The sequence below is a fragment of the Ursus americanus genome, chromosome 6 (genome assembly GCF_024610735.1).
Source record: "Ursus americanus isolate L20-20 chromosome 6, mUrsAme1.1.p, whole genome shotgun sequence".
Classification (NCBI taxonomy): Eukaryota; Metazoa; Chordata; class Mammalia; order Carnivora; family Ursidae; genus Ursus; species Ursus americanus.
In genome coordinates, this window is record NC_142132.1 from 809020 (window position 1) to 822068 (window position 13049).

At 54.9% G+C, this 13049-nt stretch overlaps 1 protein-coding gene across 3 annotated transcripts in view; it reads left to right on the forward strand.

Annotated features, from left to right (window-relative positions):
- CFAP46 (cilia and flagella associated protein 46) overlaps positions 1-13049 on the forward strand; it is an 88718-nt gene that overhangs the window by 57526 nt on the left and 18143 nt on the right. For 2 of the 3 annotated variants that reach the window (XM_045809411.2, XM_045809421.2), the window contains 9 exons: positions 1451-1651; positions 1746-1852; positions 2995-3171; positions 4028-4163; positions 8260-8448; positions 9151-9339; positions 10852-10986; positions 11061-11240; positions 11710-11880. In XM_045809411.2, the coding sequence (XP_045665367.2) occupies positions 1451-1651; positions 1746-1852; positions 2995-3171; positions 4028-4163; positions 8260-8448; positions 9151-9339; positions 10852-10986; positions 11061-11240; positions 11710-11880 (1485 nt within the window). The remainder of the gene's footprint in view (positions 1-1450; positions 1652-1745; positions 1853-2994; positions 3172-4027; positions 4164-8259; positions 8449-9150; positions 9340-10851; positions 10987-11060; positions 11241-11709; positions 11881-13049) is intronic. The other variant, XM_045809413.2, reaches the window with a different exon arrangement.

The following is a 13049-nucleotide window of genomic DNA, read 5'->3' on the forward strand; positions in this document are numbered from 1 at the left end:
TCTCTGGGCCCTTCTGTTGCACCCCCACCCCCGTGATTGGCCCTTCTAGTGCCAGCACTTGCAGGCCCCAAAGCCCCAGCTGTCTCCTCCCGAGCCCAGCTGTTGCTTTTCTCCTGGGCTCTGTCCCCCGTGAGGTTGGAAGCCCGTGTGTGCGTCCCTCCTCGCAGAGATGGTGGCCCTCGGGCACCTGCAGACAGGGATTTCTATCCACGTCCAGCTCAGAGAACTGCATTCCCTGGGGGCAAAGGCAAAGCTACAGGACCAGACAGGCTGTCACTGCTTTGAAGGACTCCAGAGAAGTCCCTAATAAAAGCACAAAAATTCAAGGCCGTGGGAGACTTGGGCAGTGGGGAGGGCGCTCAGGTGTGTGGGTCTCGGCCAGCACAGGCCAACACAGATAGCTGTGTGCAGGCCTGGCGGTGAGACGGGCATGTGCAGGCCAGCTGCAGAGGGGGCGCAGCCGGGGACAGAAGGGGGAGCACCTGGGGTGGGGCTGAGAGGCTGCAGTCTGCTGGCAACGGCCTCTTCTGAGACCAGGGGGCCGAGGAGCCGGGTGTCAGAGAGCTCCCGGGGGAGTGTCTGTCCCCAGAGGGTGGTTGGGGCACCTTTGCCTCCTCCAGACTTCACACTGCCCCTCCTGAGCCTTCTGTCACGGATGGTGCTCTGCCCACGGGCCTTTCCCTCCTGGCCGTCTGCTGCCCTGAACCGCCCACACCATGGCCACGTCTCTGTGGGGCCATAGCGGTTAGAGCCTGGTGACGTCTCCCGGGGGCATCTGCAGGCACCAGCCCCTGCTTCTGTCCATAGCAGGTCGCAGTCCGCCTCTCTGTTGAGGCTCCCCCCAACCCCCCACCAGCACGTCTGCCTCCTGAATCCACCTCCCCCTCTTCGTCTCCAGCCTGTGTTTGCCTTCCGGGGCCTTGGCTCTTGGGACCACAGGCCCCAGGCCCACCAGGCCCCCGCTTCAGTCTCTTCGGGCTGCATGCTAGCTGCCCTGTCTGGAGCCAGCCACCTTGGACTCTGCTCTTCCCACCTGGGCACCTCACGTCCTCCTGCCCAGGTGTGGTTCAGAGGCCAGCAGCACCCCCACCCCACGCCCAGGCCACCTGCAACTGTGTGCAATGGATGGGGGATGAGACAGCCCTGGCCGGCTAGGATGCAGAAGTCCGTCCCCCCCCACCCCCGCTGCCCTCAGCCAGCGTCTGGACGGCGGCTCCCCAGAGAGCACTGGGGACTGCCGCCAAGGCGTGGGGTCGGGAACTCTGGAAGTGGGTTTTAGCACATGCACAGGCCGCAAGCCTGCCCAGCCCCGTGCCCTGAGGGCAGATGCGGGGCGTCCTTCAGAGGTGAGGGACCAGCCCAGTGGACGCTGTGTGTGCGAAGGCCTGGTGCCCGGAGCTGCTCTCACGCTCCCCTCCCCGTCCTCTGTCCACATATACATTTACTTCAGGAGCTTGATGACCCTTGTGCAGAAGCGAGATGCCTGCACCTCCTAGCACAGCTGGCGAACAGGGAGAAAAACCACGGGCAAGCCAGGAAGATGGTGGAGCAGGCCCGGCGCCTGGGGGGCAGCGAGGAGTTCTGGTACAGCTCAGCCCTGACCCTGGCAGACACGCTCCTGGCCACGGAAAGCAAAGGCAGTGAAGCGGTGGTAGGGCCCGCCCTGGCGCTCGCGGAGTGGGGCACATGGCCGGGTCCCCGTGGCCGGGAACCTCACGCAAACATCAACGCCCTGTCTTCCTCAGGCCTGCCAGTTGTTTCAAAGACTCATAGACGCCTTCAGGGTCCTGCAGAAGGAAAGACCTAACCGAGTGCCCATCCTGCAATTTATGATCACAGACCTAGAAGCCAGGTAGCTCTTCGTAAGAAAAACTGTTAATTCACATGAAAGTCAGGGTTGACTTTATTCTTTATGCGGCTTTCCAAACCTCTGAGGTGCAGAGAATCACATTCAGAGAGCCATCTGCCCACGCCGCTGACCTAGCTGACCTTCTCTGAAGCAGAGCCTGCCCCCTGGGGACCCCTGCCTGCGGCATGTGGCCCCTGGGGGGAGGGGGCAGCCCAGAGAAGTCTCCAGAGCCTGACCTTTGGCCTTCCGGCTCCTGGGGGCAGTGTCTCTTCCTTTCCAATGTGCCCTTTTTCTTGGGACAGGGATGCAGGTAGCTTGTTTGGTTCCTAAATGCTCAGGGGACACTTTTGAGCTGCCCCCAGGTGTGCGTGGGGTTTCTGCAGACACCCGTGGGGTGGGGTCTGGCTGCAGGGTTCCCCCCCCCCCCCGGAGACAGCGTATGAGCAGGTGCCTCCCTGGGCCTGTCCTGCTCTGTCTTCCCCTCCGCGCTGGCTGCTTCCCGAGCCTGTCGCCTGTCTGGGCAGGTGGCAGTTGCTTTGGGCGCGGAGCTCTGAAGAGCGGCACCGGTCCTCTGTGCTTATCAGTCGTTCAGAATTTTGGCTTCTTTTTGAGCTATCTTTCTGGGAATTTGTATTCTTCTGGAAAATTGTTTCCTCTGGGTTTTGGGTCGTGTTGGCATGTCTGTTTCTGGACTCTTTTCCGTAACGTCACGGAGTCTTTGTCACAGGTGTGTCCCCTGGCGCCTGTGCCCCACTCCTCCCCTAAGTCAGAGTTGCGCATCACCGTTTCACTGACCTTTACAAAGAAGCAGCAGTCTTGTTCTCTTTGTTTTCCACGTTGTGTTTGTTCTGTTCTGAGGGGCTGTTCATGGCTGTTCCACCCGCACGGGTTCCCGCTCCTGCTCAGGGGCCCTGGGACTCCTGCGGGCAGCACCCGCACGGCGGGCGGATGTGGGTTTCCCTGTGGGTTCCTGCCCCTGAGTCACAGCAGGCTGCTGCTGGGGGCGGGGGCGCTACTTTCCAGCTTGACTGTCTGTGATGGAAGCGTGTGGCCGGTGTGGTTTCTGGTCTGCGGGAAGTGCGCTCAGCGTCAGGGCGACACTGGCCAGACTGAGGTCGCCACGTGGGACGTCCACGCCCCCGCAGATGTGTGAGCCTCCAGATCCGGGCCATTCAGGAACCAGCTGGCTGTGAGCCTCCCGAATGCTTGTTTCTGCTGACGGAGATGCACGACCACTTGATGGAGATCGAGGAAAAGTTGGCCTCCTGGGGCTACAAAGAGAATTGTGTGGACATAAAACTAGAGCGCGCAAAGATAAAGAGGTGAGCAGCCCCGTTGGGGGGCCCTCCTGGGGTGGCTGAGGGGCCTGCCCTCTGAGCACAGGGTCAAGCCCCCCTCGGGGCCCCGTTGCCCTCTCACAGAATCTCTTCCTGGCCTTGCGGCTGCCTGCACCTCCCTCCAGGACAGCGGCACAGGGGCTGTGCCCTCAGTGTCCCACCTGCTGTCTCTGCAAACACACGGACACACCCACAGCGTTCCCACATTGGTCACATTTGTGCAGCCACAGGCCACATTCCCACGTGCACATGACCGGTGATCGCTCACAGCCGTACACACGTCAACCCTGCACGCCCCGCACCTGCTCTGTCATCGAGGGCAGGGGCTGGCCCGGAGGCAGAGGAGCGAGGCCGGGCCTCAGTAAACGGCCTCCCTCACCCACCTCCCCTCCACCCAGCCGGCCCTGGGCCACCCGCGTGCTTGGTGTACACGCACGCATTCCAGAGCACGACAAACAGATCTTGTGTGTTAAAAGCAGCCTTTATAAGGGAAAAGCCACCTGGACACGTGTGGAATGTAACTTTGATCCTATTATTACAGAATCGATTATATGGTCATTGTAGAACTTTAAGAAATCCAGAAAAGCACAAATAGGAAAACAAGGCAGTTAAATCGGCACAATTAATGTCATGGTGTTGGTTCACTGGATCTGTTAGGCATAGATTTAATTTTACAAAAATATTATAGAGGGCAAAATTATAGAACATCTAATCATAAAATTTGAAGTACTAATAGAAATGCAGTATAATTATTTAAAAATTATGTACTGTGCATTTTGTTAATACCGATGGTATAATGCTTCAAAGTTTGTTCTAAGTTCCACTCTTCCATCTTATAAAGATTATGTGCCCAAAATGAGAAAGATGAAGAGCAAAAAACCGCATATCGCTTGGAGGCGTATGACTTGGTCCAGAGAGCTGTGGCTGAGACAGAGGAGCTGTTCCTCAGTGTGCGGGGCTTGCTGTCCCTGCAGGAGGTGAGTCTGTGTCCTGGGTCCCTCCCTGGCGCCCAGAGCACCCCTCGGCACACACAGACGGGCCTGCACCTGCCCTAAGCAGGCGGCCTGCTTCCGGTTTGGCTGAGGTTCAGCAGCAGCAACGCGATTTGCCCTCCTTTCCGAAATAACCAAGAAGTGGACAAAAATGTGAAACAGATTTTCAGCACACTAGATGTCCACATGGGCACCTTCATCTGTGAGCAGAGGTGGCCCCACCCCATCCACACTCACTGCAGAAGCAGGGGGCCCAAGGGGGTCAGGAAGGTGTTAGGCCCCCCCTCAGGCTCAGAGTAGCACCTGCTCCCAACAGCCAGACCAGACAACCTTGTGACCCCAGGGTGCTGCGCAGAGCGGACAGAAGGTCTTGTCTCTGTCAGGTATAATCTGCCCTGGATGAACCCTGCCCTGGATCTGCCTGAAAACTCGTAGAAGACCTGAGAGGACCACAGTGTCTGGTGGCCCCAGAACAAAGGCAAAACCAGGAGCACAAGTGTCCATCTGCCAAAAAAGGAATGCATGGTGTCTGGCAACCAATGAAAAATTACCATGCCGAAATCCCAATCAAAAGTTGCATGCAAAATTACCATGCCAAAAAGCAGAGAAAACATACTCATAACATACAGAACAATCCATCAAGACCAACCAAGAACTGGCACAGGTATCAGAATGCAAAGACAAGGGTGTTAAAAGTTACTACTGACCACAGTATGTACCAAGACCTCAATGCAATTACAGTAGAAATCAAAAAGCAACATAAAAGATAGCATAGTTAAGTCCATAGAGACAGAGAGCTGATTAGTGGTGGTAGGGGAGGGGCAGGGAGGGGCATAGGACAGGGCCGTTGAGTGGAGAGGGGGTTCCCTTTTGGAATGACGAAACACTTTGGAAGTAGATGGGGTGATGCTGCACAAGGCTGTGAACGCACTAAGAACCACTGAATTGTACACTTTAAAATGGTTATTTTATGTCATGTGAATTTTACCTCAATTAAAAAAAAAAGACAGAAAGCTATGGGTGAAATACCCAAATATTTGGAAAGTAAATAACATCCATCAAAATAACTATGAGCCAGAGAACAAATCAAAAGGGAAAGTATTTCTGAACTGAAAGGGGAAAAAAACACATGTCAGAATTTTTAAGATGTCTCTAATTGCAATGCTTAGGGGGAGATTTGTGGCACTAAATAACTGTATGACAAAAGAAAAAAGGTCCCAAACTAATGATGTTAGCCTTCATGGTTAGAAAGTAGAAGAAAAACAAACTCCAAACAAGCAGAAGAAAGGAAAGTGAAGATCAGAGCAGAAATCAGTGAAATCGGAAACCTAAAAATAAAGGGTAAAATCAACAAAACCACAAGTTGTTACTTGAGATAAATAAGTCCACACACTTCCGTCCAGACTGATCAGGAGAAAGAGCGAGGACATAAACGATCAGGATCTGAAATAAGAGATGTAACATTGCCACTGACCCTATACATACTAAAAGGATAATAAGGGAATATTCTGAGCAGCTTTATGATGACATAGAACAATTCCTTGAAAGACACAAACAACCTCAAAAAGAAATAGATCACCTGAATAGCCCTCCCTCTGTTAAAGATGTAGAATTTGTAGTTAACAGTCTCTCCACAAAGAAAACACCAGACCCAGACGGCTTTACTGGTGAGTCCCACCAAACATTTAAGGACAGCATAACACCAATTCAACACAAAGTCTTGTAGAAAATTGAGGAGAAGGGAACACATGCCCACTCCGTAGGGCTAGTTTGACCCTGATAGCAAAACAAACACTACAGGTCATTATTATTCATGAACACAGATGCAGAAGTTCTAAACAAAATTTTAGCCAATTAAATCCAATAATATGTGAAAAGGATAACACATCAATGCCAAGTTGGGGTTATCCTGGGATTGTTTAACATTCAAAAATCAATCAATTTGGCTCACCATATTTTTTTAAAAATTAAAAAACCATATGATCACCTCAGTTACAAAACCCAATACTCATTCCTGATTGAAAAAAAAGAAAGAAGAAAGAAAGAAAGAAAGAAAGAAAGAAAGAAAGAAAGAAAGACTCTTAACAAACTATTACTAGAAGGAAACTCCTTGAGCTGATAGACTGCGTCTGTGAAAACACTAGGGCCCATGTCACACTTAGTGGGAAAGAAGAGCACTAAGACGGCGGTGTGCCCTCGCTCCACCTTCATACAGAATGCCCAGTCTAGAAAGAAAGAAGTAAGACTGTCTTTGCTTACAGATGGCATGATCATCTGTACAGAAAATCTCACACAGGAGCACCTGGGTGCCTCAGTCAGTCGAGTGTCCAACTCTTGATTTCAGCTCAGGTCATGATCTCAGGGTTGCGAGATCAAGCCCCGCGTTGGTCTCCACACTGGGTGAAGAGCCTACTTAAGATTCTCTCTCCCTCTCCCACTGCCCCTCCCCCACCTGCTTGCATGCTCAAGCTCTCTCTCAAAAAAAAAAAAAAGAAAAGAAAAAGAAGAAAGAAGAAAGAATCTCACGCAATCTACAAAAACAATAATAAATGTAATAGGACAGTAAGGCTTCAGGACACGAACAATATGCAAATACTAATTTTATATTTCTATATACTCGCAACAATTGATCAGGTATTAAAAATGCAAAAACAAAACCATTTGGCAGCATAAAAATGAAATTGGACAAAAAAGTGAAAACTTACCCCTGAGAACTAGAAAACATCACTGAGAGAAACTGAAGAAGACCTAAGTAGATGGAGAGATATACCATGTTCATGGACCAGAAGACTTGATACTACTAAGACCTCAAAAATTTTCTTCAATCCTGACCAAGAAGCTGCAGGCTTTTTATAAAAATTGAAAAAAAACATTTTAAAATTCCTTTGAAACTGCAAAAGATGTAACATAGCAAACACAACTTTAAAAAAGAAAAACTGAGTTGAAGATCTAACACTACCTAAGACTTATTATCAAGTGACAGGAATCAAAGCAGTGTGGTTTTAGTGTAAATGTAAGATAAGCAGAAAATGGAACATAACAGAATCCAGAAACAGACACAAAGACGACAGAAGATTGCTTTTCAACAAAAGAGCAAAGGGAATTCAGTGAAGAAAGTCTACCCTATACAACAGTGGTGCTGGGGCAGCTGGAAATCCACACCCAAACGACAGACTTCAGTTCATACCTCACACCAGACGTAGGGTCCAACCCCAGGTGGACTATAGACCTGGAAGTAGGAGCTGAAACTGTAAGGCTTCTAGAGGAAAGCACCTTTGGGACCTTGGGTTCAGCAAAGATTCCTCACATATGGCAACAAAAGCATGATCCATGTGAGAATGAAAAACGGACAAATTGGAGCTTGCTCTTCAAAAGACACTATTCAGGGGATGAAAAGACAAGGTACAGACTGGGAGAAAATATTTGCAAACCGTATGACTGACAAGGTCTTGTATCCAGAATATAAAACCCTCTTAAAACTTAATAATAACAAAAGAAACAACCCCATAAAAAGTGGGCAAAGAGTTGAGCAGACGTTTCTCCAAAGAAAATATGTGGATGGTAAGTAATTACATGAGGGGATGATGCACTCACCAGCGGGTCAGGGAAACCACCACAGCAATTAAAATGGCTATAATTTAAAAGACCAAACGTAGCAAATGTTAGCAAGGACACGGAGGGACCAAACTCTCATCGCTGCTGCGGGGGGCGGGGGTGCAGTTAAACACGGGCCCCCATAGGAGCCGGCCGTTGTATTTGCAGTAGCCCCGGGTGTGAGGGGTGCACGTGCTGGCGCCCACCTGTACAACCCGTGCTCCTCGTCAGTGGAAAGGTGTGAGTGCACGCAGCAACGTGGATGGGTCTGAGTTATCACGCGAGTGGAATCGGCCAGAGAGAGCAGACGCTGTGTGACTCCCCTGGGACAAACCCTGGCACCTGCAAACCAGCTTGTGGTGCTGGAGGGTGGCCCCGGGCTGCCCGGGAGGGAGGGACCGGTGAGAAAGGGGCGCGAGGATTTGGGGGAGGGGCTACGTGCGTTGTTGTGAGGGCGGCACTCCCACGGTGTGTGTGGCACGCCCAGGTGCAGAACATCAACACGCCTCTGATGAGGAAGCTGGCGCGCCTGCGGCTCAGGCTGGTCCAAGCGTCTCTGGACACACTGCAGCTCGTGTGGGCGGAGGCCCAGGCCAGGCGGCAAGAGCGGGGCTCCAGGGACAAGCTGCTGGCCGACTACCTGCACAGCTTGAGCGACTACACCTCCGTTGGCCTGGTAACCGCCCCGGGACGCAGTGGGCCCCGTGCTCGTGGTCTGGTGTGCGGGTGCTGTCCTGGGACGGCAGGACTCACCAGGAGAAGGCGCGGGGCCGAGCCCTCTGACCGCGAGGGTGTTCCCAGCCCCAGCGGCTCCCAGGGCCCCCAGTCTGACGGCCTTGGGGGGTCTCCTGGGGGATGTTCCCAGGTGCACGGCAGGCTCCTACTGGGGTATGCATTTGCTTCAACTAACTACGGCAGCGTATTAAAGAGCTCTACAAAGGTGAATTGATTTTGTTAAAAAAAAAAAAAGTGGAGTTTGCAAAGTATCTGAAAGAAACATCCTGCCATTTCAGACATTTTCTTTGATTTCATGTACTATGAATCAAATTAACTTGATGTAACCATGAATATATCAAAGATAGCTCTAACAGTGAACTAGCTAGCTATACGAGCTTTTCTATTTGTCAGTGAGTCCCAAATTAAGGTTATATAAGTAGATTTTAGTGACACTCCCAACACCTAAGCCCTGGAGACCCTCCCCCAACGCCCGAGGGTGCATTTCTCAGCTTGGATGTCGCCACTCCTGGGGGCGTTAGACCAGGGAACTCGGGGACAGGATGGAGTGGTGGGGGGAGATCCAGGGGGTGTTCAAGGGTGGGCCTCTGGCATGTCCCAGGGCGGGGTGCAAGTAACCACGAGGCCGTTTGTGTTCCTACAGAAATGGTTCACGCTGAAGCGGACCCTGGCCCACACTGCGCTGGCGCAGCTCGGGACCATGCATTCACTGTGCGCCGGCTGCGTGGACATCCGTGCTCAGGTCCTGGGCCTCGCGGGGAAGGCCCTCCGCCTGCTGGCCGTGCACGCAGACCCCGTGCACCCCACCTACTACTGGGAGGAGGGCCTCTCGGTATGTGCTTCCCCGCAAGCCCCTCGGCCATGCGTAAAAACAAAAGCGGCTATTTAAAGCTAGCCTAATCTCGGTAAGAACGGGCATATGAAACAGACCTCGAATTGTCCCTGATTAAGAAGGCTTGTGTGGCCTCAGAAAGGGAGGAAAAAAGCAAGAAGTAGTCTGTCTGGTGCAACCAGTGGGTGGAAGAGAAACACAAACTTCTGGGGACAGACTCCGGAGAGGAGGGAAAGCGAGCACATAGGTGGTCCGAGGTCAGGAAGCCCCAGCCCCAAATGGGGGTGTCCCGCCTGCACCTCAGCACCTCTCCTCCAGGGGGTCTGGGGTCTGCCTGAGTGCCGGGTGCAGAAACCCCCCTCACAAGCAGCAGGAGACCCCAAGCCACCTACTCCCTTCCGCCACCCACACTGCCTGGCGTCATGCACTCAGGCTTGCTCCCTTCTCTCGAGCCCCTGGCAAGGCTGCCCAGTAGGCCTGGTGGTCCCAGGGGGAGCACCGCACCCCTCGCAGGGAGTGCTGGGGACAGCCACTGGCACTGTAGCAGCTGCCGGCCACCGTCCAAAATCCTCTGTGGATGCCACTGCCTCCATCTGGAAGGCACCTGCCCAAAGCAAAGTCAGGCGCATCCCCACAGACTCTGCTCTTTTAGGAAGAACCCCCAGCCCCGAGCACCTGGGCTCCGTACCCCTGTGTGATTGCCAGTCCTGATGCATTGTCTGTCTGGATCCCAGGACCTAGGACTGGACTCACATTTGGGGGAAATGATGGAATTTTAGCCCCTCACTCAGTCTGTGTTTGTTGAGCACCTGCAAGGTGGCTCTGAGTCAGGTGGATGTCGACCAGAGATGTAGCCTTGGCAATCCCCTCCCCTTGGGGTTGGGGTCCTCGTCTATGGAACAGCACTAACGATGCTCCCTCTCAGAGGGGTCGTCGGGGAAACATACACAGGTAGCTTCCAAGAAGTGTGCCCACGCTGCCCTACCCCTGTTCCCCAGCCCCGTTGCCCAGCCGGCCTTCCGCTTGCTGCTCCCTGTCGTGATCCCACAGACCCAGGGCCTCCCCCTGTACCTGCTGCCTCCCCCCGGCAGAGTCCCCTGGCACCCCCAAGGACCTCATCAGGGTGGCTGGCCCTGCAGTCAGGCAGGCCCAGGTCCCCGGGGGCAGGAGGGCACCTGACGTACTCAGTCCTGGCTGCCCAGTCGGACTGGTGGTGATGCCTGGGGAAGGTGATTTTGAAGGTTGAAGAAAGTAAGCATAGAATTTGATTGTTCTGAGACCGGGGACACTCAGGCTTGCTTCTCTAGAGCTGCTTCACCACACAGGCCGCACCTGCCAGCTGCCAGGCCTCCTGGGCCAAGGCCCCGCAGGTCAGTCCAGTCGGTGAGAGGCCTGACTGCCGCCTACAGCATGCCTCTCCCAGGGGTCTCACAGAGATGCCCCAAGCGCGACAGGCACGCCGGGCCGGGCAGTGGGCTGGAGGCCGGCTGAGCGGAGGTGGCTCCTCCGTAGGCCATCGCTGAGCTGAGCAGCCTCACGCATCTGCAGACCGTCCCAGAGGACAGGGCCGGCAAGGATCCCTACGAAGACTTGTGGGCCTCGAGGTCTGCCGCTGAGGAGCACGGCAGGAAGGGCTCGGATCAGCAGGTACAGCCACTCCCACCTGCCCCGTGGTGCCCTGCCCACAGACCCGACCTGAGCCCAAGCGTTGCGCCCCGCAGAGGAGGCTGGTGCTGGCCCAGCGGTACCTGGCCCAGGCCTCCGAGGTGCTGCTGCAGTGTGTGCAGGTCGCCCTGGGCAGCGGCCTCCTGGACATTGCTGCTGCGGCCAGCCTGGACATGGTGGAGTGCACCGGCACCCTGGACCCCGCAGCCACCTGCCAGTTCCTGGCGCTGTCTCAGGTATGGCTCTGCTGTGTGCCTCTTCCTCAAGTCCCTTCTTGGCCACCTTGGAAGGGGGAGTTCCCTGAGCACCCGGCACTCCCTCCTGCTGGTAGGCTGGCCAGCCAGGCTACGTCGGGGGTCTCTGCCTTGAGAGAGCAGTGCTCGGCTGGAAGAGGGAGCTTCCGGTCACCAGAAGAAGTAGGGAAGGCTGTCCCATCTTCCTGAGGTTCTCCTGAGCCCCAGCCCCTATTACTGACATCTTACGGTCCACCAAGCCTTATGCTCTTGGGGCTCAGAGCAAAAGAGTGGGCAGGTGCTGGGGGCACAGTGGTGAAGGGCCTGGTGACTGCTGGTGGCAGGAGACGCATCCCAAGAAGCTGGTGCCAGAAGAGGCTGAGCAGCCCCTAGCTACTCTCCCACTTGGGCACCCACTGGCCCCGGGCAGGCAGGGCTCAGGTCTCTTGGCCCCATCCCTTGTCTGTTTCAGAGCTGCTTGGCTTCAGAGATGATGCGGGATGTCCTGTTCACGGCCACAGCCAACACCAGCAGCTCGCAGCTGGCGGCCCTGCTGCAGCTCGAGCACCAGCTGAAGCAGAAGGGGAGGATGTCCACCAGCTTGTTCGCGAGCGTGGAACAGAGGCTGGCTGTCATTTCCAAGGTGAGCGAGCCGTCTGCACCTGCCCTGGCCACTCAGCCCTGCGGTACCACTCTGTTGCCAGCCTGACGGCAGCACTCACCGGTGCAGCCTCTCCATAGCTGTGTGGTTCCGGGGCACCACTGGCCCTCTCTGACCTCCGCCTCCCCCAGGGCCTCCTGGTGACTGTAAGTGCCCAGGCCTACAGCAGGTCGGGAGGGGACAGGGCCCCTGAGGGTCTTCTTGAGGGGGGCACACTTCTTTCAGCCCGCAATAGAACACTGCAGACACTAGCACGTCCTCTTCTGCTTGGACGAGCAGATGTGAACTGGGGTGTTTAAGGAAACAGGACTTGATGAAATGCAAGGCATCGGGACAACAGCCTGGAGCACTCTGACCGATCCCACTCCTCTTCCTCCCCTGCTGCTCTGCGCACACCTGTGTGGGTCCAACCTCAGCCCTTCATCCAGAGTTTCTTTTCTCCCTGTGACACTGGGGGCCAGGTTGTCATTTGTGGTGGGGTGTCCTGTGCCCCGTGGGGTGCTCACCAGATGCTGGCCGCCCCACCCCAGCTGCGACAACAACAGAGGTCCCCAGAATCACCCCCAGCTGAGAGCCAGTGCTGGAAAGCTTCCCCTTCTCCTGAAGAGCAGTACAGCCCATCACAGGTGCAAGGACAACCAGGCCAGTCCACCGAGAGAAGCAGCACAGCCCAGACACCCACGCTTGGAGGACACATCCATGTGTGTCCCACTGAGGCTGGGGTGGGCGTAACCCAGCACTGACCTCAGAGGAGACTTGAGGGACCAAATACATTGATGTGTGCATGGTGCTGAGGATGGGGCTGGATGTGGGGGGTGCAGGGGCTTGGTCCAGTGTGGGACAGGTCCGTGGCAGGACGGGTCTGTGGCGGCCAACTCCATCGTAGGTGCTGTGACGGCTCCTCCTCCTCCTGCTGTTTCAAGGATTCTTGTGGAAGACCTGCACTGATTCGGTCAGGTGCACAGAGCAGTCAGACTCGGGGTTCGGCTGCACTTGGTGGGGGCACAGACCACAGCCAGGCCACCACAGCAGCCACAGCAGGAGCCTGGTGATCAGCAGAAACTGCTGTCCGTAAAGCCTCTGCTGTGGACAGGAGAGCAGGCTGAGCTACAGCTCCTGAGAGGGGAAGATGTCCGCAGCGACCTGTCCCC